The sequence below is a fragment of the Hesperophylax consimilis genome, chromosome 12 (assembly GCF_061612785.1).
Source record: "Hesperophylax consimilis isolate HC1 chromosome 12, BYU_Hcon_1.0, whole genome shotgun sequence".
NCBI classification, from domain to species: Eukaryota; Metazoa; Arthropoda; class Insecta; order Trichoptera; family Limnephilidae; genus Hesperophylax; species Hesperophylax consimilis.
The window spans coordinates 33445365-33470593 of NC_142847.1; the positions used below are offsets into that span (position 1 = coordinate 33445365).

Here is a 25229-nt window from a genome sequence, read left to right on the forward strand (position 1 = left end):
CACCCTTTAATTAACTCCTTAATATTAAATGAATGAGACACCCTTTTCTATTTCAATGGCAGTTTTTTTTTGCTGGAAATTAGCAAAAATAAATGTATATATAATATGTATTGGTAAGTAAACAAGAAAAAGTTAAATATGTATTATTAAAGAATTCTACTAAAAATGGTAATAAAGTATTATATGATGGCAAACATAACATTAGAGGCGGGGTATATAGTCATTGCAACATTCCTTGTCGTAGAAGTCAACCTTTGGATAGGTGACTGGTTTATTGATACATATGTGTATCACTCGAGCAATAGCGTTAGTGTCCAGCGACCGGGATTTCCAAGCGTTCGATTTGGATATTTCCCACCCTCAATAAAAAAAATCATACTTCCGAATTTTTAAATGGAAATGTATGTGCTGATTATAGTGCTATGTGGTCAATGAATCCACCCATATTTTACTGTCTATCCCATATTTTTAGAATTTATAAAATGTTATTAAAAAACTTTATAAACGCGTGAATTCTGTGTGTTAGTTCCTTTGAATTGCCGTTCGTGGTACTTATTCAGGTCAACAATGAATATTTTTCATTTCTATATTTTATCTATGGTCTACTTGATAATCACAGATTCAAATATATATTAGAAAATTCAATTTTTAATCTGTTCGAAAGTTTTGTATGAAAAATTATTTTAGAAAATTTGAAATTGAAAATTGTCAAAATTGAATGCAGTAAATTAGGATATTTAGTACATTTATTATGATCGTATAAAGTATTATCTCAGATTTCTATTATCGCAAACTGCAGATAGAGGAAGGTTTGAAAAATTAAAATAAAGATGTTTTTCGAAAGGTACTTAAATTTGGCCAAAAATCATTTTGAGTGGCATGTCAAATATTTATGTAATGAACATTTCACAATTTCACTAAATCATTTTGCTGTCGTTCGGAGGGAAAGATACTTTCAGTATCACCCTGGAGAAATAGCATATATTGAAATGGTTTTAGCTATGCTTAATCACCAGAACGGAAAAGCCAGTTACTACCATTAATATTTTTTGTTACAATTCGTTAATATATATTTTTAACAATGATAAAGCAGTGTTGAACACTTTTGGTTGAACCATAGTTTTTAGGTAAAAATAATGCCCATTACATATGTAAACATTATTGTAATACCTATTACATAGGTAAATATTATTGTAATGCCTATTACATAGGTAAACATTATTGTAATGCCTATTACATAGGCATAGATTACTGAAATTTGCATATCAATGGATCAAAGTGATCTCGTTAGGCTCATTGAACGAAAATTCATCCGCAATCAGTCCATCGATGTCTTCGATTTTATAGAAGATGGTGAACTCGGTTGGCCGGAGCCCTTCGAACATCTCGCAGACGCTAGGGCGCACGTTGAAGAAGAACAGGGGCTGGCCGCGGGCCTTGAAGTCCATGGCCAAGGACTCTATGGCCTTGGCAGCCGTGTAGTCTGCTCCATATACGTACGTGCAGTCCACCACGATGGGGAGGTTCTGCCCCACGGAGTGCTTGGTGATGACGCGTCGAATGTAGTTGACAGAGGGGAAGAAGAGGCACCGGTCGGGAGTCACCATGAGATACTGTCCACCTCCGGGACTCTGTAAAACCATGTTTATCTATTAATGAATGCGCAATGGAGTTCTGATGCTAGCCCTGATTTATGGCAATGGATACAGAGAAGAAAGTTGACAGGATGCAGGAGAGATGCCTGAGTAAGTGTGGCAAACAGAGATGTTCTTTATTTCAAATAAATCCATTTCAAATGGAAATGCAAAATGCAAAATGGGTATTTTCCATTTTGCATTTTAAATGCTTTTGTCAATGCATTTTCCATTTTAAATGCTTTTTTGCAACATTCTTCCTACTATCTCCACTCATCTTTTTTTCATAATCCCCAAATATCAGTCGGTCCTCAACCTCGCTATGAGAGATAATTTATATTTATCAAGTTGCTCCCCGGTAGGAGCCCTGGCAATTGAGTGATACCATTACAAAAAATACTGATTCAAATACTGAACATGACGCTGTAATATTAAATGTTAGATAGCAGTTTCTATGTTTTTACGTTGGCAACATTAGTCCCGCGCAAAATTTTTGTAGTTTCATAATCTGTAGTCGTGGTGTAGAATGGTATATTTATGCGTGGTGTTTTTGGATTTACCATCATGTAATATGTTTGCTCTACATTGATGTCCATTATTAAATAGCAAAATTGTTTAAAAATTCTATAATTATTTTAATTGTTTGACCTGAGAAACCATTTTGCATTTTCAATGCATTTTGAAAATACGTATTTTGCATTTTGCATTTGAAATGCTTTTCTAAAAACCATTTTGCATTTTGCATTTTCAAATGGAAAAGCTTTGACCCATTTCCATTTTGCATTTCAAATGGTTTTGGGTACCCATTTTGCACATCTCTGGTGGCAAAGAACATGTATAACTGATGAGGAGGTTTGGAAAATGCTGATAGGTAAAATGCCTATGCTGATAGGTAATTGCAGCTGCATTTTCCTTAAAAGGTGGATTATTTTCGTGTCAGTTAATGGTGGCACACTTTTTGTCAAGTAATTTTACAATTGATTTCAGTAAAGAGAGCGAGAACTTACAGTTTGAGATTCTGCCGCAATCTTGGGTCGAGCGGCATTGTAGAGTATAGTCAGTAAGTTGAGTCCAACTCCGAGAAGAATTCCTATTTCCAAAGGAAACACGAGACAAAATATAAATGTTCCCGTGGCGGGGATCAGGTCAGTCTCTGAAGAAAAAAAACACATAATTATTATTAATGATAAGTAATAATGTTAGAAGAATTGGGGTAGGTACTTAAGATTTTACTTGAATATTTGAAAATGTTCCATTTAGCGCAACACAAACAAAAGAGTTTATTTTGATGTTGACGGGTTTGATTATTAGTGAGAAAACGCAGTATATAGTAGGGAACAGGGGGTATAACTTCGATCGAAAATTGGAACAATAGAAATGACACGGTAAACTCCATGGCTTGTGACGAAATATTGTTGCCTACAGAGATGTGCTTTATTTCAAATAAATCCATTTCAAATGGAAATGCAAAATGCAAAATGGGTATTTTCCATTTTGCATTTTAAATGCTTTTCTAAAAACCTTTTTTGCATTTTGCATTTTAAATGCTTTTCTCAATGCATTTTCCATTTTAAATGCTTTTTTTTAACATTCTTCCTACTATCTCCACTCATCTTTTTTTCATAAGCCCAAATATCAGTCGGTCCTCAACCTCGCTATGAGAGATAATTTACATTTGTCAAGTTGCTCCCTGGTAGGAGCCCGGGCAACTGAGTGATACAATTACAAAAAATACTGATTCAAATACTGAACATGGGGCCATGACGCTGTAATATTAAATGTTAGATAGCAGTTTCTATGTTTTTACGTTGGCAACATTAGTCCCGCGCAATTTTTTGTGGTTTCATAATCCGTAGTCGTGGTGTTTTTGGATTTACCATCATGTAATATGTTTGTTCTACATTGATGTCCATTATTAAATGACAAAATTGTTTAAAAATTCTATAATTATTTTGATTGTTTGACCTGACAAACCATTTTGCATTTTCAATGCATTTTGAAAATAGGTATTTTGCATTTGAAATGCTTTTCTAAAAACCATTTTGCATTTTGCATTTTCAAATGGAAAAGTTTTGACCCATTTCCATTTTGCATTTCAAATGGTTTTGGGTACCCATTTTGCACATCTCAGGTTGCCTATCTATATCCACCAATGAAAAACTCTGAATGTCTTTGGAAAAAACTGTTAACAGCTAAATACTGGCTGAGTGGTACATCTATGGTTGTTTAATATTTTGATCTCGAACTACGTCGTTGTTGTGTCGTTATGACAGATTTTAATATATAGTTTGTCAAATATAAGCGAGATGTCCGTCACTTTATTCTCATTTCTCAATCGGAAGTAAAAGGGCGAATGGTTCATTTGTTTTATTATAATTATACGTTGCCAACGCTTAATCTTGACAAACACAAAATAGAACACTTGTTTGAAAATAAAAAACAAGTGAGAATTTCTCTTTGTTTTGTTCCTAATTTGTAATAGCCTTAATTTAACTTCACCGCAGAAATTAATCTATTTTCTTTTTCAGAGAATATCCGTATATGGGTATTGTGAGGCCGTACTAGATTGTGATTACGTCATGCCAGGTAGAATTCCATCATTCTATCTTAATCATTAATGATTTAACCTGTATTTATAATTTATTGTCTTGCTGAAATAAAAATGCTTGACATGTAACCGAGTTTTTCATTTTTCTGTCGTGAGGTAATATTTTGAAATTTCAAACATTTTTATTTAAAAAATATTTTAGGCTAATAAGTAGGTTCAGAATGAGAATTAGATTGTTTATGGCTGCACCTTTTTTTTGAGTTTCCTCTATACTCGTTGGTGGTGGGTGACGTAGTATTTACCTAAATATTGCCATATCTATTGTTAAATAGAGGACCAATTTGATTTTATACAAAAAGCCCGAAGATATCGATCTAGTGAGTGGTTTATTTATGGGAGGGAAGGAAGGTAAGGAATAAAGTTGGGATAGAGAAAAAGCCGGAGGTTAAAGGCTAGAGCAATTTGTTGTGGAAATTGTAGTTAGTGCAATTTGAGGTTATTATTTAGGGAAAGAGAATATCATGTTACATTATTATTTTGAAAAAAGAACCATGTACCTACCTACTGCAAATATAAGTTGATAATATGGTAATATTATAGGTATGGGTTTTCAAAATTGTTATTCTTACAATGTATTATAAGATAATCGTAAATCTGAGAAATTGAACTTGGAGAAGCTCGTAGTCACTGAAAGGAGAAGCAGAGGAAGATCACCGAGGAGTGGACCGTGACTCTCACTCTATTGGAGTGGGAGTCACGGTCCTCGGCAAAGAGGCAACGCTTCAAGAAGAAGAATTCTTACTTTTGATTTTCCAGATGGGCTTGATGACGTGAAACTCCACCATGAAGATGACAGCAGCGATGATGACTGCGGCCAGGGAGGCCTTGGGGATGTAGGCAAAATAGGGCGTGAAGAACAGCAGAGATATTATTACCAGGATTCCTGTTCAACAACAAAATGTCAGAATTATTATTTTATTTATTATTAACACCCCAAACTAGGTAAATGCCCGTATTATGGTGGTAACATAAATAAGAAGATAAAAAACAATAATACAATGTTGTACATATAACGTAACACAAATGGTAAAAAAAAAAAACAAAAAATAATAAATATATATAAAATGATAGGGATAAAGTCGGAATGATTTCACTGAACGGTCTTTCTTCAGTCGGACAATAATTTCATTCAGGAAGCTTTCTGATTTCGTTCTGCCACTTTCTATCAGCCATACGATAATTTGCTTTTGAAGAGGGTCTGTTTTAACCTTACTGCATTGCTGCTTGAACCCATTATACACATGAGCCAGGAATACATGGAAACGTTGTCCATACGATGTATTCGTTTTTGGTACTATCATCCTTTGTTCTGATCTTAGTCTTGTCTTGTAACTGTGATCTACAAGACTATGAAGCTTGGGATTTTTCATATAGTACATTATGAGTGCATGTATATAAATCTGTCTTACTTCTAATAATTTTGTTTCCTTAAATAAGGGTGTCGATGGATACATGTAAGATTTTTATCCATCACTCTTATTACAGCTTTTTGTGCCTTGGTTAACGGATCTAGTATAGTTTTGGCTGCACTACCCCAGCTTAGTATGCCATGCCTGATAATTGAATGGCACAAAGCATAGTACACTTTTACACGAAAACAGCGCTATACAAATCATCCAAATATTATTTTTATTATTAAGGTAAAATGAGGGTGAATGCTGGGAACTCTATTAACAGTGTCAAAAAACGAGATACCAAACTAATTTATGCATGCTAAAACCAAAAAAGTATGACCGTATTACAAATGTGGAAAGAATACAAGGCTAATGGTACATTCCCACCTCATCTATTCTACCAATTATTTCATAGAATCTATGAAATAGATCAGGGGGAGCAGGCTCTCTATGCCATAGAAGGCCCGATAGAAATGGATATGCTACCCAATAATCATTAAATCAAAATCTACTTCAACTTTTGTTCTATTCTGTATATAGAATTGACTATAGAACAAAACATAGAGTAAACCACAGAATAAAACCAAGACATTACATAGAATGTTAATGGCAGTACGTGAAAACCACACAGCATAGTATCAACGGTGTCAAATAAAAAAGGCAGTATCCAACCCCAGAGCAAGTGTAAACATATGACAATTCCTTTCCATTTTCAAATGGTTCTTTCTATGAAATAGATCATAGAATAGACTAGGTGGGATTCCAGCTTAATGTAAGTGTAATTTTAAAGGGCTGTAAGTTAGACCTACCTGTATACAGTCCTCCAAAGGGGGTTTGAACTCCTGAAGCAGAGTTGACGGCTGATCTTGGCACAGAGCCAGTGGATGGATAGGCTTGCACAAAGGAACTGCCAATATTACTGACTCCGATGGCTATCAACTCCTGGGTGGCGTCTATCGTCTTGCCATTCGCTGAGGAAACAAAATAAGTAAAAATTAAGATATTAATTTTACATAAACTCTCTAGGTCAAGGCTGCCCAACCTCAGGCCCGAACGAATTAAAAGTGGCCCGCGTGAACCATTTTCAAAAAACCCGCCAATCCGCCAATTTGAAAAAGTGTCGCGGGCCCGCGGTAAAACAAACAATGCAGCTTGCGCGCGGTCACCAGTGTTGCCAACGAAGGCGATTTATCGCTATTTAGGCTACTCAGAACGAGAATCAGCGATGAAAAAATCTAAGCTGTTGAACTTACTTTTTAAACAAAAATACACCGATTTTTGATAAATTATTAGATCCATCAATTATTTCATAACATTACATATTGTTAAAAGTACCATGTACAAGCTATTTTTTTCTTTTAAGAGTAGACCTCTTATGGTTGATTGGGTACTTAAATGCTTGATTAGGTAGGTACTTGTAATTAAAAGGCACTTCAGGACCCTTTGCGAAGCGATGTTATGTGAAAAAGATACATAGTGTCATTTGGGACAAACACATATCTGAAAAAAAAGAGGTAGGTATTTATATAGTTAAAAAATTAACAGATATTGCCTTCAAAACATTTTTCTAGTAGTTAATGATAAAAAAATTTCTCTTCTTAATAATTTTTAATTCTTAATACTTTTTACTCGGGAGATAATTAATTTGCCGGTACCCACCTATTCTGAAGCCGGCAGTACAATATTGTTTAATTTAAGATTATTTATCTAATTATTTACACATATAATTAATTATTTTTTTTTTTTTAAAGATTTTTCCTATTAAATGTTTTTTATCACTAACTCCAAACTCAGTCCATTGTTTATCAGTAGACTTGAAAAGTAAACAATGAAAGCAAAAGTACCTATACATTCATTTTTGGCACCCGCAAAATGAGAAGAAGTGTCCGAAAGGGCTGGCGGCGGAGGTCTATGAAAAGCTGGTGCCCGGACTACAGAAATGTCTCGATCTCGACGGTGATTATGTTGAAAAATAGTTTGATACATTTTTGAAGTATCCTGTGAATTTCAATTGAGTACAACATTTTTCGATTCTACATAAATGTTGTAACCTTACTTTCTCGTGCACTGTCACCATCTTAATTGTTAACTCTAAATACACAGGGTTCATCCGTCCCCACCTAGAACACTGCACACCGATCTGGACTCCTTTTTACCAAGCTCACATTGAAAGAATCGAAAGAATTAAAAAAAAAAAATTTTAACACATTAATTATAAACAAAACTTACATTTCTCAAATTACACCGATTCTATTAATTATCACAACTTCAACTCCCTTCATACACGACGTTTGATTTTTGACCAAATCTTATTATTTAAAATTCTTAACAATGGCCTCGATTCACCAGAGCTAACCAATTTCATAAATATTCATATTCCAACAAGATCAACACGGCAATCCCATTTGTTTCATTTACCTACATATAGAACTAACTTTAGAAAAAATTCACCAATTCCACGTATATGTGCCCAATACATATAATACTAAATTTCAAAACATAGACATTTTTAGCAATACACTTCACAAATATCGATTAGAAGTAACACGTACGATCGAAAATTAATACAATAGTATGGAATGTATCCAGAGCATCTCCTTTACTCATCCTAAATTCCTATTCTTCCCCTCTTCACCTAAAATATTTTTTTATGCAATAAAACTCCCATCTCCAATCAATTTTAATATAGGAGACTCTTTTGGCTTGACTGTATTTAACATGTATATATTTATATTTTATGTATAAGCTGTTTGTCTCTTACCTTTACCAATAAATAAATAAATTAATTCTTAACTGTTAATTCTAAATAAATAAGAACTCACCAAAAGCCTTGCAAATGGCAATGTTTTCCAGGAGGCCAATCAGTGGGACTACTATCAGGCCGGATCCAAGATCAGAGCACATTTCAAAGAAACCAAAAGTTGTATCGTTCTTTGTGTAACTAAATGGTGGAGGCTTCACATCGGGGAAGCCGGGAGGGACATAACCTAAAAAAACACAATTAAACACATTGAGTTATATATATGTATATAAATAGAGTCCAAATTCCTTGCAAAACTTCAACACCAACTTCAAATGAATCTAGAGTTTTTTTGAATATTAGAAAGCCAATTTACATGAAGATTGATTATGGTACATAAAACCCTATTTACCGATGAAGGTTATACAATCAATGTTTCTATCTTTTCCAGAACGATTTGTGCAGTATCTTAGAGCACATTTAGATATTGTACGGTACCCAAACATGGAGAGCACTTGTAAGCCCATGTTATCTCGATGTTGCCAATTGGCCCAAAGTTCTTGCCCATATTTAGAATGCTGATGTTTACTCTAAATGACAGTTTTCTCCATAGTGCATTTGTGATTTGCAGCCAATGAGATTCTCTAACATAAAATTTGTACAGAATAGTATTTTGCAAGAAACGATAGATTTTTTTTCTTTGATTAACGTGTTATAAGTTGTTATTAAAATAAGTTAACCTTTAGGAGTCATGGCCATACTGTGTACGTCCATGAAAAAATACGCGTAAAGGACTACCTATGGAAGTACTCCGTATGACGATGTTTGTAGGAATGCTCCTAATAATAATATATATTTTTGAATTAATAACTAATTAATTCTGTTATTTCGATGGAATATACATATTTTTTTAATAAAGTTTGATTTTGAATAAAATTTACAAAAAAGATTATTGAGGTAAAGAAATCTCAACCCTTTGTACATTTGCTTCTCTCAAAAACTCACTCTCTTACTTTTAATTACTTTCTTTACTGGTTAATTACTGAAGATGTTGTATATAACACAGGATTTTCACATATATCTGAGGGAATTATATTTTCCCTTTTTAACCAGTGGACTGCCGATGGGTCTCCGGAGAACATGCGAGTATTCTAATATTATCATTGTTAGAATAATTTGCAATACGATTTTGGCCTCAATGCTTTGAAAAATGTATGAAAAACAAAATCAACATCGCTTGGGCTAATAAAACTTTAGATTCCATTTTTGATTTTATGAATCCCTCTGAAGACATAAATAATATATTTTTCTATTTTGTGCTCTGGCCTTCAACAGGTAAATCTCCGATTAAACTCAAAGGAGATTGAGATAGGCCACGAAACCCCACTGTTTGCTCCGTATATGTATATACCGCAATGATTCCTTGGACAAAAAAGTGCTTTTATAAACGTACATAAATTGCAACTTACCTATCATTCGAATAGGTGGTTCGCTCATAATATGCGTAAGAGCAAATCCAATGAAGCCGCACAACACAATGACGAGGGTATTCCTCAAGGCCCCGACTGCCCACAGCACTTTGTTCACCACAATGTTGCATTTGGTTTTCAATGCGTCTTCCTCTGGTCCCACTTTTATCATGCCGATTATCTGTAGTAAATAAAATAAACCAGCATTATTAACATATATAAATTTGTAACAAATAAACTAGGTAACTTTTTCTAAAATTAACTATAATTATTTTGGATGAGCGGTAAGCGTCAGATATGTTTGAAATTGCCCAGGAGGTTGAGGGTTAAAAACTCGACAAAGTGGAAATAAGAATAACAGTCATTTTGGTAAGGTCTGTCAAACCAAAAACCTACTCTCGAATAACAATACCGATGTCCAGCTTCTGATATTTTCCATACATTGAGATGCCGACATGCTTTTTATTTATGAGAATTCTCGAACACACATTGCAATTTAGGCATTCTCAGTCTGTTCTACAGGTATTTTGATAGAGCCTGCTCCAAGGAGCTAACAGCATTGAATCACGGTGCATCGGTGCACGTGCGTGAAACTCGACGGACACGAGCAGAACACAGTTCACTATTGATGTTTTTGCTTCATTGCATCTTTCCAGGACAGCTGTACGAATGCGAAGCGGTGAAAGATGGCGGTCGGTTTGATTTCGTGAGTGGAGTTTAACACAGAATATAATTATAACTCCACTCACAAAATCGAACCAACCGCCATCTCTCGCCGCTCCGCGTTTGTACGTCCGTCCTGGAAAGCTGCCACCAAATTGTTCTCGGCCAAGAGCCGCTTTCTGTCGCGTCTCTTTGTGGAGAACCAGTTGCTAGAGAAATAGTCAGGTCTCGGCATTTCTTAATTATTTGTAACGGGGTATGTAGTTTCAATCTGTTATGCTTTGACTCCTTTTTGTGTAAGTCGACTTGTGTGTGGAACGAGCTAAAGGCATGGGTTTTCCTCCTTCATACAATCCGAGCCTATTCAAGACCCAAATTAATAAATCCCAAAAGCCTCTAACTTAACCCGCCTCACAATGCTGCCCAACCAGGTGGTGACATAGTTCACTTGTCTTAACACTGTACAGATAGGGAAACTCTTTAGAGGTGTCACATTAAAAATAGAGAAATGAAAAAGTTCAATAACAAAATATTTTTGAACAGTGGTCAAAAATATATATAATATCATAATAATAATAATCATATCATATCTGAGGAACTAGCATCATTGATCCCTTCGGCACCGGTGCGTAGTCGGGATACACGCCAAATGCGCGCCCAACATTTGTACACGGTTGACATTTGTCACATGAGAACGGGTCGCTTCTACGATTCGTTCTTAAGTTCAACAGCTCGGCTGTGGAACGAGCTGCCGGCCTCTGTGTTTCCTCCCTCCTACAACATGGGACTCTTCAAGACCCATGTTCACTCCTTCCTCTCCTCAAAAAGACCCTCCACACAGCATCCCCAAAGATGACATAGGCCCTGAGGGAAATTATTTTCTTCAGGGCCTCCTGTGTGGAGTTAATATAAAAAAAATATAAAAAAAATTACATTCCTCGATTTTCTTTTTATAGAATGCTTCTTTAGCATAACGGATTACATTTTTACAAATGTTACGATATCTTAGAGAGTTAATATAAAAAAAAAAAAAAACCTTTGTCAAATCTTTAAATCAATGTCAAAGGTTTATGAAAAGAAGAAATTCTATGAAATTATTAATTTTGTCGAAATTTTTACTAACCCTTATGAGTAAAATCACAACAATGCAACTGATTCCCAGCACTGCATCCCATAATTTGGTGTTTGTGATCTCGCTAAATATTGACAGCCATTGTTGCAAGAAGGTGGATCCTTGCACCTGGATGGCCAGGATATCCTTCACCTGTGAGGTGAGAATCACAAGCGCAACGGCTGAAGTAAAGCCTGATGACACCGGGCCTGATATGAAGTCTATCATAAATCCTGGAAAGTATTCAAATGTTATAGATAAAATCATAAAGATGTCGCTAGCATGATCAAATAAAAATGGTCATAAAAATCCGATTTTACCGTAGACATCCAAATTGATTGACTTTGCGTAGTATGAAATTTGGGTATCATTTCGTCGAGCTGGAGATAAACCACGTGACCATACTTTTAGCTCGAAGGGGGTTCGAGAATACTGTGAATATACTACGACATCAACTGTACATTGACCGCTGAAGACCACACATTGAAAGTGAAGTTCGCTAAAGTAAGGAAAAGGTTTGCACGGCGGTATATTGTGGGACTTTTCTACGCAGGATCTGAATGTTCGTTTTTAAACAAACCGCCTGGAGTAGCGACGGGAAAAATAAGTGAGATGGGACATTTGTATACAAGGGACCAACTAAATATGTAGTAACAAAATTTTCAATTTTGGAAACAAGCCCAAACTTTTGTTTACTGATTTGATATTTGTAGTAAATTTTTTACGCAGCCAGCAATGTGCACACCATTGTAAAAATGACTATTAATTAATTCGTAAGAAGATTTTATTCTCTTAATAATTTTAGATCGCAGTTATCTCTATCTCACTGCAGTCAAGTCCTTAAATCCCTTTAAAATAAATTTTGTATAATATTAAGCATACATCAGACATGATAGTGTTTACCTCCTTTGTCTGTATATCAAAGAGAAAGAAAGGAGATAGCTTGGGGACAAAACTTGAAGTGACCTATGCTAGGTATATTCAGTAGATTCTCATTTGGACGCTAGATGGCACTGGAACTCGCTATTACAGTACGAATATTAAAAATAAATTATAATCGGGTAGTTTGTTAAATCCTTTTTTATATTATTAATATTGCAGTATATTTTGGGAGGTCATTGACCAAAAGACCTTCTTAGACGAGCCGCCACTGAATGTGAGTTGTCTGCATACTGTCAGATACATTTATTGAAAAATCACAGAAAGGGAGACGGTCAAGCCGCCTCCCGCGCAACTCGGCTTTTTCCATTGTTGTTTGAATGTCTATGGATTTTACCAGTTATTTTGAAAATTCATGAATCATATTTGCGATGGTCGTATATGAGGTTGTATCTCATATAAGATAAGCGGAGTCTATCTGGTTTAGGTCGCGTTGTTTAAATTGCACTCTATCTACAAAGGATATATATTAATAAACTGTAGCTACACACTACGCCTGTAATTCCATAGTATATAATCTACCGCAATAATATTTAAACTGACCATCAAGTTTGATAAGTATTATAGTGATTTGTTTTTGGGGTATTATGCCGTGTTGCGCTACCTCCTTCTTTAGCCAATGTCCATCATCAGGGCAAATGTGTAATTATGATAATGATAACACGGCATAATACCCCAAAAACAAATCACTTTAATGAACATCAGGTTGTTTTACAATTACCACTACCCAACTTATTACACTATTGACTGTGTGTAGCACAATCTTGTTTTAAGTAGACCGTTTTGCATTATGTTTGTCACAGACATAGGAATTAATAGACGAGAAGATAATGGCGAGGGGTAAAATCAACTGTTGAAGAACGAAGGGAGTGAAGCTGACTGTGATTCGTCAATAAATCAATCTGACAGTAAATAGGCATCTCGCATTATAATATCACCATTTACTTCTTAAAAGTAAAATCTGCTATTGAATGAATAGACATTTTACATGGGAGCGCAAATTACTCGCCACGTTATGAACAAATTTGCGAAGTCCAAATTCGGCAAAAAAATTCGGTTGTATTTTCAGAGTCGAATATTTCGTTTAAGTATTTAGTTAAGACACTTTTATAAATGTTCATAATTTACTTCCCAGCAACCAACCAGCTTTGTGTTTCGCGTCCAGACGTTTCTCGATGTGATAGTAACAACTGATTCATATTATACGATGTGAATATGCTTAAAATAAAGTAAAATAATGCTTATATATGGAATGTAATACGACAATTGGGTTTATTCTCTTTTTCACATATATTTTTACAAGTTTTCATAGTACAAGTCAACATTTTGCCGTGTTATTTCGTAAAATGAACCGATGATGCCTCGACCATAGTTCGCACAAGAATGATGACGTCACGTTTTCAAATTTCACTTGAGGCCATACGCGAGCACAGCCGGCTCCAATGGAACCGGTATGGGGAGTGGGGATAATACGCTTTTAATCACTTAGGGCAGGTCTACTAATATTCATATGTCTATGATGTTTGTACATTTCATTTTCGTTTCCAGATAGTGGCCATTTTAATGGTTCAGTAAAGAATATTTTTTTAAATGTGAAATCATAGTGTTTATTTAGACGTAGGATTTTTTTATAGAATTTTTCAAAATGTATTATGACACCTATCTGAAAGAAGAAAGTTTGAAAAAGAAATTGTCATTAAGATAGTGATGTTTCTTTGGAAAAATTATATAATTCCTTAGTTGAAATATATTTTTACATAAAATATATGGTTTATAATTAGTTGTTTAAGTACCTACTTATAAATCTTATGATTTCAGAGGAAATTATAGTTTTGATTTATTAAATAGGAGAACATTATAAACATACTTTTTTGGACACGGGTTCTTCTACTGTTCACAGAACTACTAGAGTCATGTATATTATCATGTACATGAATATAATGTTTTTATTTAAAAGAAAGTCAAATATTCCAGGTAGGTTCAAATATTCAAATATTAAAATGTTGCTTGCGCAATGATGAAGGATATAGCTTCCAGAGGATTGAACCTGCGACGCATGGGTGGGAAACTAACCGATCAAAACAATAGTGTAACGGAAGTGATTTGCAAATCAAATTTTTTTGAAAACTTCATATTTTTGCTAAAAATTATACCACTCTGTGCCACGGGCGAAAATTCCATTCCCCATATGTGTTTTAGATAAATCATCCCCCATGTGCCCGGGAACCTCTGCTAAGTCACCAAACGTAATAGGGAATTCTCTTCACACCAAAAAATCACTTATTATTAATTATTCACATGTAGAAACACTTCAGACACAAGAATACATAGTTTTTATAATTTTCAAAAATCATTTATTAAAGTTATAATGACTTTAAAAACAGGCGCGAACGAAATATTTCAATGCAGCTAAAAACGCCCGGTGATTGATCAAGCGTTCAAGGGCGAACGATGACGTCACTGTTGACCGGCCTGAGTAGATCCTGCAAACCGATGGCGGCGGCGGCGGCAAAGGTGTGACGTAGCACTTGTGACGTAGCGGTCAAAATGGCGCATGACCGTTTTCAGAGCCGAAATAGCACGCAATTTTTAAAACAACTACAAAAAATTGAAAATGCATTTAAAAAAAAATAAAAAAAAGAGGCACATAATAAAATAATTATCTTTATTGAAATAAATTATTTACAAAATGCACGAGAATTCCCTATTATAATTTTTATAATGTTTTTGCCTGTTTAAAAATCCTTGAAACCCGTAGTGTAGCGAAATAAACACATTTCGGAACGCCACCTTATGGGGACGTTGCACCATTCACCAAGATGCCCGGTCCATTGAGAATTAATTAAATTTATAATCCCCTGCAAAAGACATTACCAAAATCGGATCTTGAATTACTTCTGAATGGGTAAACACCCACTTCATATACTGATGGGTGATTTCAATTTCAAAAACCCATCATTGAACAGTAGGCGCACAAACCAAAACGGCTGCATCCTTCACAAATTTTCCAAATCCCACCCTGATATAATCGTCGCCAGTCCTGTGGATCCCAAAAATTTCCCAGTGCAGGGTCACCTTTCGGACGTTTTAGACATCCCAGTTTTCCACAAAACACTCTGGGTGTACTGTATCGAATCTATCAACTACCTAGACTCCAACTGGCTGATGTGAAAAAGAGAATAAACCCAATTGTCGTATTACATTCCATAAGTAAGCATTATTTTACTTTATTTTAAGCTTATTCACACCGTATTATATGGATCAGTTTTAGAAACATATACTATCACATCTCAATGTAGCGATTCTCAAGTGTGCTCATCGTTGTTTACTGGGGTAAGTAAATTATGAGACATTTGTAAAAGTGTGTTAACTAAATACTCTGAAACTAACTACGACTCTGAAAATAGAAGCTGCCTTACTTTGCCGAATTTGGACTTCGCAAATTAGTTCATAACGTGGCGAGTAATTTGCGCTCCTATGTAGAAATGTCTATTCATTCAAAAGCAGATTTTACTTTTAAGAACTAAATGGTGATATTATAATGCGAGATGCCTATTTACTGTCAGATTGATTTATTGACGAATCACAGTCAGCCTTACTCCCTTCGTTCTTCAACAGTTGATTTTACCCCTCGCCATTAGCTTCTCGTCTATTAATTCCTATGTCTGTGGAAAAAACCATCCCCCAGGTTCCCGAGACAAAGGAATTTATTCACCTGTACCTTGCATATGTTTACAATCAATACCATGTTAAACTTTAGTCTTAAACAAGTCTTGTATTTACATACAAGTCTCTCCAGATCATTAGCTGCCTCACCACGCCAAGTCTCTGCTTCAAGACTTTCTGATGTCTACCTCCTCAAGAACAGCCGGCCCCGTTAGGCAACCGCCAGGCGCCAGAAGCTGGCAGAGGCGAAGTACATCCAGTGCCCACCACCTACCGAGCACTGGGTGTGGGAGGCAGCCCTATCATCATCATCATCAGCATCTCTTTCTTCCATGACTTTCTTTTGGGTATGCTCGGAACGAACTATCTACGGGTCAGGAGGGATGTGCGCAATGCTACACATTTCTTAAGACTGATTCGTGGATGGTTTGAAAACTCGGTCATCATGGAGAGAATTCATTTCTATGTTCCCGATGGTTATCTCCGTCACCGACAACATAGACTATTCTATATCCCGGCCTGCAGAACTAACTTGCCAATGGTCATGCCTGTGGGGAGAGCAATATTGTTGTTGAATAGAATCAATTCGGATATCGACATTTTTAGCATCAATGAAGCTGCCTTTAAAAGGCAAGCTCTATTATTACTAGTATAGTTGATATACTTACTGTTTACGTTAATGTAAGAATTTTTATTACCAAATGTATTTTAAAAACGAATTAAAATTAACAATTTTGTAATGTTTTTAAAATGAATAAACTGAATTGAATCCCCATCGGTTGAAAACACGGTTTGAAACCGGCACCTTTAATCTACAGTCTTGTACAGGCAACCCGTCTGGTACAATATTGGATTGTGCAATAAACTCACCAGAATCAATATTAAACATTTTATCAACGCTACCGAGGCATAAAAACAGCAAATAAAGATAAATGGTAATATTGAATTATACCAACTTTCACATTGTGTTTACATGCGTGTATGTTTTTGATAGTTAAATAAGAGTTTACCAGAAGACAATTAGCACTCACCTAATCCAAACAGTCCCATGAGCAGCTCGATGATTCCAACTAGAAAGGTCAACAGAATAGCGTGCTCCACTCCGAAACCTTTGTTGGCAACAGTTTGGAATGTCATCAGGGACGTTATAGCGGCTGGGCCAATAGCCACTTCCTTACAACTTCCCAGGAATATGTAGATGAAGGGGCCCAGGAATGAGCCATAAAGACCATACTGAAACATAATTGTACCATCTTTACCAGTCTTAACAACTCCAGCGATCGATTTAGGATTCAATTCCAAAAATAAGACCTCTGAATATAAATACCGAAATGTGTAAAATGCTAACTGCGATTTAAGGGACTGACAGATTACGCTATAAGTTCAAAGCGTTTATATAACTCCATATTGCTGCAGGTAATTCCGTTAATGGAGGACTAAACGCCGTAGGCGCTAACAAAAAATTGTCCAAAGAAGCGAAGTTAGCAGTCCACAACGGAGTGCTGGTACCTACCTTGATGTATGGAAGTGAGGCATGGAACTGGCAAAGAAAGGATGAAAGTAGATTATATGCTGTTGAAATGAGATCCCTGAGGCGTATGTGTGGTAAAACCATGTTTGATCGTGTGAGGAATGTGGAGATCCGCAAAGAGTGCAAGGCTGATGTAAGCGTAATGAGTAAGATTAAGAAAGGGACGCTTAGATGGTTTGGGCATGTAGAGCGAATGAGCGCAGATAGGAGTGTAAGGAGGATATATGATGCAAATGTGAATGGTAGCACAAGTCGGGGACGCCCGAGGAAGACATGGCACGATCAAGTGAATCAGATACTCGAGTCGGGCCATGTCAAGAGTCAGAATAATAGAAGAGTATGTATTAGACGATGTATGAATGTGAATGAGGCAAGGAGTGTGTGCCAAGACCGAGTTGTTTGGCGGTCCGTCCTCTCTGCCTACCCCTACGGGGAAACGGCGTGATGGTTAGTTAGTTAGTTAGTTAGTTATATTGCTCGCCATACAATCCCATACAGACCTGTCACACTTAAAAAGATGATGTGTTATAAGTGTGGGCGTGTCGACGTTACGGGCTGTGATCTGCTAGCTGGTCTATATTTGAAAATTATGCGACCCCCTCTTGCCTTATGCAGGAGAGGGGGTCAGAACAATTTACGGACCGCCGTTATTATATATACCCATAAGAGCTACTCGTTTCAAAACCCTGTTTAAATGTAACAATTCCAGGACTGAGCATTTCAAACACTCGCTTGTACTTAGATTACACATGAATTTAGTAATAGGTACGCAGATGTAGCGGATCTGTTTAACTGCACAGAAGCTGTGTACAAAAAGGCTGTACTATAATGATTTAGGTATACTCATACTTGTTTATAATCTTTTTTATGTACTTGTATCTCCTTCTAGAGCTTGTATTAATTTTATACTTTCTGTCGTCATTTTATGATCAAATGCCACAGTTAATTGTTATTATTGTTTAAATTATTACTAGCTTGCTTGTATTCTATGACATAATTATTATGTATGGTATATTTATACCGTGGATATTAAATAAATAATCAAGCCTAAGACACATTATACTTTAAGCATCAACGCTTATTTGGGCGTGATCTCTACAGATTATTTGTTGAGGTGTCACCCCACGCAATAATCTTTCCCTCCCTACGGCAGAAGAGGTGGTCAAATTAATTGGGGAGCTGCCGTGGAATATCATTTATTTGTACGGGATCTGTCAAGCTGACAGCCGCGTGATCACAGCACTCCCTAAATTGATCTGATATCATCATTTTCAAATATCGCCTGGCTAACAGATCACGGCACATCATCGTCACCTTGCTTACTCACACTTATAACACATAATCTATCAGGTCTGTATGGGATTGTATGGCGAGCAATAGATAGGGGGGGATGGGGGGGGTCATACAATAAGATTCTAACCCCGATCAAAGTGGTCCAGAAGCTAATCCTCAAAGTAATCCTCAAGAAACCCTCCACGTATCCAACAGAAACACTATTCACAGATTTCGGGGTGCCCCGAGTAGAAGATATATTCAAGAAAAATGCAATTATCCAAATTTATAAAGATAATATAATCAAAAAATTTGAAACCCACTTATCTAAAAGATATCATAAGCATAAACTTTTTAATATAAGTGTGTTTGTTGGAAGTGACTTGCCAGGTAAGTATGTTTTGGTATCATTTCTAAATAACAAATGTAGATCCTAGGAAATAAATTGTACAGCGCCCTTGAGGTGATTTTTCACAAAAACGGCGCTCTACAAATTATCCAATTATTATTATTATTATTATCAATACAATATCAAAATTCCAAAATGTAATACCAAACAAATGCAAAATAACTATAAATATTTAGGAATAAAGTATTTCAACAACCTTCCGATTGAAATAAAGAAATTAAAGGATATTAACATAATTAAACTAAAACTGAAGTTACTCTTTCAGAAATAATTAACTAAATAATTACCTGTTTTTCCCTTCATTGATATTTATTATCAGTCTATACTCATCTCCACTGTATTTAGATTTTGTCTCTTTATATATTGTTCCTATCATATATGTATACTTACTTATAGCATAATGATTCTATTTTTCTTATAATTAGTGTAACTCTCTCACCAAGCACAAGAACCAGTTTCTTCATTGGTGAGATTGCGAACATAAATATATTTTGTAATGTAAATATATTTTTTATCTACTCATATTATATCCTGTACCCACTTTATATATATTAAATAAAAAAAAAAATAAAAAAAAATATGGTGTTATAAAAATCACTTTGTCTTCAAAGTGTATAGCGTAGTATAGCGTAATGTGTCGGAACCCTCATACAAAATGCGCACAAGGGTTGTAAGTATAATGCCACAGCAAACAAGCAAAGTTTTGTGGCACAACTTGCACAGAATTCTGACCATGGTAATTGTGGTATGTGTAAGCGATGAGTCGTTCATAAGCGAGCCGCACAATTAAGCTAGCTCTTTTCGATGAGCCGTATTCGTATGACTCCCAATAAATCGTACCACGTCACAATTGAATGATAACCTTTTTTATGAAATGACATTTTAGAAAAATAGCACAATTCAAATTATCCGAGCATTAATTGTTATTACATACTCAGAGACATCTGACAGTCCGATATCTTGACATGGACGTATGTACCTACACCTACTAACTACCTAGCATCTTATTTTTTTCATGGTACGAGGTGGCATTCCAGTATTAAGAGTCGTACGACCATTCATACACTTATGCGGGAAGCTGGGAGCCGTAGCGGGGGAGCTGTACTGGGAGAGCCATTTTAGTTGTATCGGGCGAGCACAGTATTCTCATTGCTTATACGCTCTGAGTTCACGGCTCTTGTTCAAGTGTTGACTCTTTAAGCCTTTGCTGGGGACCCCACCACTTTCCCAACGGCGTTATAAGGAAACATGGTTTCCTCCTTCACCACACACGTCAAGACTCTATTTTGTTTTTGCTAAACAAAGATACTTTTGTTTTGAATGACTCTAGACCTGCATACGGGGTTAGTGAGCAGTATGCAAGTACTTACATTAACATAAACAAAGAAAAGAAAAAATTAAACAGCATTTAATTGAAGAATTCATCTGAAATAGATAACATTAGAATTCAAAAAAATTGTGTTAGTAACAATCAGAGATGTGCAAAATGGGTACCCAAAACCATTTGAAATGCAAAATGGAAATGGTTCAAAACTTTTCCATTTGAAAATGCAAAATGCAAAATGGTTTTTAGAAAAGCATTTCAAATGCAAAATACCTATTTTCAAAATGCATTGAAAATGCAAAATGGTTTCTCAGGTTAAACAATTAAAATAATCATAGATTTTTTAAACAATTTTGTCATTTAATAATGGACATCAAAGTAGAACAAACATATTACATGATGGTAAATCCAAAAACACCACGACTACAGATTATGGAACCACAAAAAATTTGCGCGGTAACAACAACTAATGTTGCCAACGTAAAAACATAGAAACTGCTATCTAATATTTAATATTACAGCGTCATGGCTCCATGTTCAGTATTTTTTGTAATGGTATCACTCAATTGCCAGGGCTTCTACCAGGGAGCAACGTGACAAATGTAAATTATCTCTCATAGCGAGGTTGAGGACCGACTGATATTTGGGGCTTATGAAAAAAATGAGTGGAGATAGTAGGAAGAATGTTGCAAAAAAGCATTTAAAATGGAAAGTAAAGCATTTAAAATGCAAAATGGAAAAATACCCATTTTGCATTTCCATTTGAAATGGATTTATTTGAAATAAAGCACATCTCTGGTAACAATAAATGTGAAATAAATGCCGTAAAAGTGGAGGAAAAAAGATATATGCAATGCAAGTATTTACAGTGATAACCGTAGAAAATAAAATGTATTCAATAGAGAAGAGAAAAAGTAAGAGAAAGGTAGCCAGAGAAGGTATTCCACTAAAGGCCGGGCAGTCCCAGTGAGAATGAACATGGCGATCGGCCCGGCCGTAAACCAAACCCGATGTCTGGTTTAGCCGGCTTCCCGATTATGCCTCGACGAAATGTTAGTGGGGGAGAGGGGAAAATTCCCGAAGACCCTGAAGAAAAAGTGAGCGTCGTGTTGCCAGAGGAGAGGCGGAAGGGTCATCAAACATCTTGGAGCCATACGAAAATATTGAGCTGGTACCATGGCTTCCGCTCTTAATAAAATGAGTCATGACCCATCGCTAGTGTGTACGTGCACATATGGCCATAGTGTCACAGCAAAGCATTAGAAATTTATCTATATTAAATAATTTACTTCCAACTGTGCTATTATACATAGTTGGAGAGTGTCAATAAATTAGTGTTTAAGTGTTTATCGGGTAGGTGTGCATTTTATATATTTATATTTAACAATTTAAGATAGTGTTCATACATTCATATATAAGTTGAGTGCAATAAAGATAAACAGGGGCAATGAACAAAGTATGAAAAATAATGATTGGTAATCGGTCAATGGGAGTTCAGCTAAAGGCGGTACCAAAAAACAATTATATTATTATTAAAGTAATTTGTACAAAATAAAAATCGGTGACTTACTTCTGGAGGTAATCCCACTATATTTGCATACGCTAAGGATTGAGGTATAATAGTTAGTCCAACTGTAATTCCTGCTATTAAATCTCCGATGGCATTTTGGGCAGAATAACTGGAAAAAATAATTATTTTAGCAGATAAAATTTAAGACAAGTTAAGTAAATTGATAGACTTGTATTAACTAAGGTTATTTTACCGAGGTAACCATGATAATATTGGCAGTCTTTTATAAAGATTCTTCTTTGTAAAACTCCGCTCGATCCTTCTTCCAATCCACGGAAAAAATGCCTTCATTGATTCCTTTATTGGTGTTGATATAGTCTCTGCTGGGTCGGAAGTTTCCATATTATTGGAGTAATGCGCAATTTCTGCAGAAAAGATAAAGCATTTTGAACTTCGGTCTCCACGGCGTATTTTTAAAGAGTTAATTTTTACTGTTTATAACTTAAATGCTTACCAAACAGCTATTTTTTAGGGCACCTGACTATTAAGCGACTCATCGCAACTGTGAAAAGTTGCGTCACTTCCATAATAACGTATCTATTTAATGAAAACATTACAATCGCGCCATAATCTCTATTCTTTGGGGTTATGAATCAACACCGAATGTCACTTTCAGCTGTCAGTGTCAAGCCAATGTCAAAGGGCTGGGGTGGATCATAATATGAGTAGCAAAAAAGCTCTAATTTTTTTTAAACTTATTATTTTTGTGGAACAACAGTAAAATGATGGTAAAATGTGACAATAATATTGATTCAAATAAAAAGATTGCTAAAACTTCCGTACTAAGCTTAGGTACTTCTTTAAGCAGAAATTATTTAGATAACACTTCTTTTCAACTTGGAAGAAACAACTATTTACGTCGGGGGAGATTGGGGGAGATGGTAAAATAAGTAAAAATATACATTTTTTAATGTTTCAAAATCCCAGAGTTTTGACGAAATTGATCTTGTTAGTATGGTGTGACGTTTGCCGAATACGCAACATTATTTAAATAATCCAAACTAAAACCCACTAACCTATTTTGAGCATGTTTTTCCATCTCCCCCGACGTAAACAATTGTTTCTTGTGCCTTCTAATTAAGTCAGTAATTTAGACGTATTTAGAAGTAAGTGGATAAAGGAAATTTTACCAAAAGTTTAAATGGAAAAAATATATAGGTAAAAAAATGATTTATGTTATTTTTATACAATATGAATCTTATGCGGAAACTTAACTGAATCAAGCAAGAAACATGTATTTCTTAAATAAAATATGTAGGTTTAACTGTTTGTTTCCCTCTTAAACTAAAATAAAATAAAAAATAATCTATTTGAAAAAAACCGTCTTTCTCAAAGAATTAGTTAAAAATTATAATGATACAAACCAATTTTTGAAAATATACGATAAAAATTCACTTTCGCGTTGTTAATCTGTATAATCCTCTAGTATAATTGTACACTTAATGAGGAAAAAAAAATCTGGTCCATGGATTTTTTTAGTTTATCTTCTGTTTGATCTCCATTACATTTCCTTATCAATTCTGATAAGATAGGCAAATAGTATAAGTAATATTAGCACAGAAAAAAAGCAATGTGCATATATTATTAATGAAGTAAGTACTTGCATTGTTCGTGGGTTATAATGCTTAGGTCGTCTGGGTTATAAAGATAAGATAAATAAGTAAGTAGGTACTAATGTACTACTATACTAGCTACCAGAGTGGATCTGATATGTTTGACTAGTAGTAGTAGTGAGTGGTTTATTTACGAGTAATAGTAGTGGAAGATACTACCAGTATCGCCCTGGTGTAAGACCACCATTCAGAATTGAAACGTTGCTCCAAATGGCTTTAGCCGTGTTTAGTGACTAGATCTGAATAGCCAGGTACTTCCCCACCTTCCTCTTTCCCTTCCCCACTTACCTTCAGCCTCACAACATCCCCCAATTGGGGATGCCATAGTCTCACTGGCTCCAGACGGGAGCAGTTGGGACTCTTGTGAGGTATTCACTATAAAAAATAAAAAAAGTTGGGTTTATTTATGAGTAGTTGATAGTTGCTACCCAGCCAGTGATGCCATACCTATCGGAATATCGGTAGATTTTCCGATTTCTGAAAAAATCTACTTATATTTGTAGAAAATAAATCGAAATTTGTGAAAATTTTCTGAATATGTACCGAAAGTTTTGAAAATCTACCGAAATTCTTGAATATAAAATTCTGCTTTAGGGGGTGGGAAAAGGGGATTGGGGGGTGGATTTTCGAAATTTCATATAGACAATCATCTTTCGCTTGTTTTGATGGTCAAGTGTGCAAAATTTCATTAATCTCAGAATCAATATGTAGATTTTTATAAAAAACGAAGCCACCCATCCAAAAATATATTTCTTTATATCTACCCGAATGGTGGAAAGACTTATTAGAGATTACATATTTCGTTGAAAATGGGGTCCTAAAAAATTTTTTTTTCAATTGGTAACCCCATAGATTTCATAAATGCAGTAAAATTGCAGTTATACAGCTGAAGTTCCAGCAAGTTCCAGCGTTGCCCGGGATTTACACAGAAATTTTAGAAATCTATACAGTGATTTTTCTACTGTTTTGGTGTGCAAAATTTCGTCAATCTAGGAAAAAATCTGCAGATTAAGAACACAAAACTGCGCTATATAAATGTTTGTTATATTATTATTTGATTTCTATAAAAAAATGAAATCTGAGCCGCCAGCCCGATGCCCGTCCACCTACTTATATTTATATATTAAAAAAATAGATAATAATGTATTTATACCTGTGTTATTTTCTCATAAGGTTGGGTTATTTGGCATAAAGCGCACTTGAGGTGAACCTCAAACAACAAAATCGTGCTTTATAAATGAAATATTATTGTTATTACAAAGACTCGATAATATTATCTTTATGTA

The 25229-nt window shown here is 35.3% G+C and overlaps 1 protein-coding gene across 2 annotated transcripts; it reads right to left on the reverse strand.

The window, feature by feature from the left end:
* Window positions 1–7: 7 nt before the first annotated feature.
* Window positions 8–23748, reverse strand: LOC149419525 (sodium-independent sulfate anion transporter-like). Of its 2 annotated transcripts, none has more exons than XM_089638351.1 (11): window positions 23695–23748; window positions 22524–22695; window positions 22331–22439; window positions 17256–17457; window positions 11632–11852; window positions 9846–10026; window positions 8459–8623; window positions 6446–6607; window positions 4985–5125; window positions 2642–2787; window positions 8–1631 (listed from the first exon to the last, which is right to left on the reverse strand). In XM_089638351.1, the coding sequence occupies exons 2-11, from the start codon at window positions 22670–22672 to the stop codon at window positions 1266–1268; spliced, it is 1842 nt and encodes a 613-aa protein (XP_089494477.1). In that variant the 5' UTR covers window positions 22673–22695; window positions 23695–23748; the 3' UTR covers window positions 8–1265. The 2 variants fall into 2 exon arrangements, with proteins under 2 accessions (XP_089494477.1, XP_089494476.1); XM_089638350.1 differs by lacking the exon at window positions 23695–23748 and adding an exon at window positions 22785–22924.
* Between the last annotated feature and the right edge of the window lie 1481 nt (window positions 23749–25229).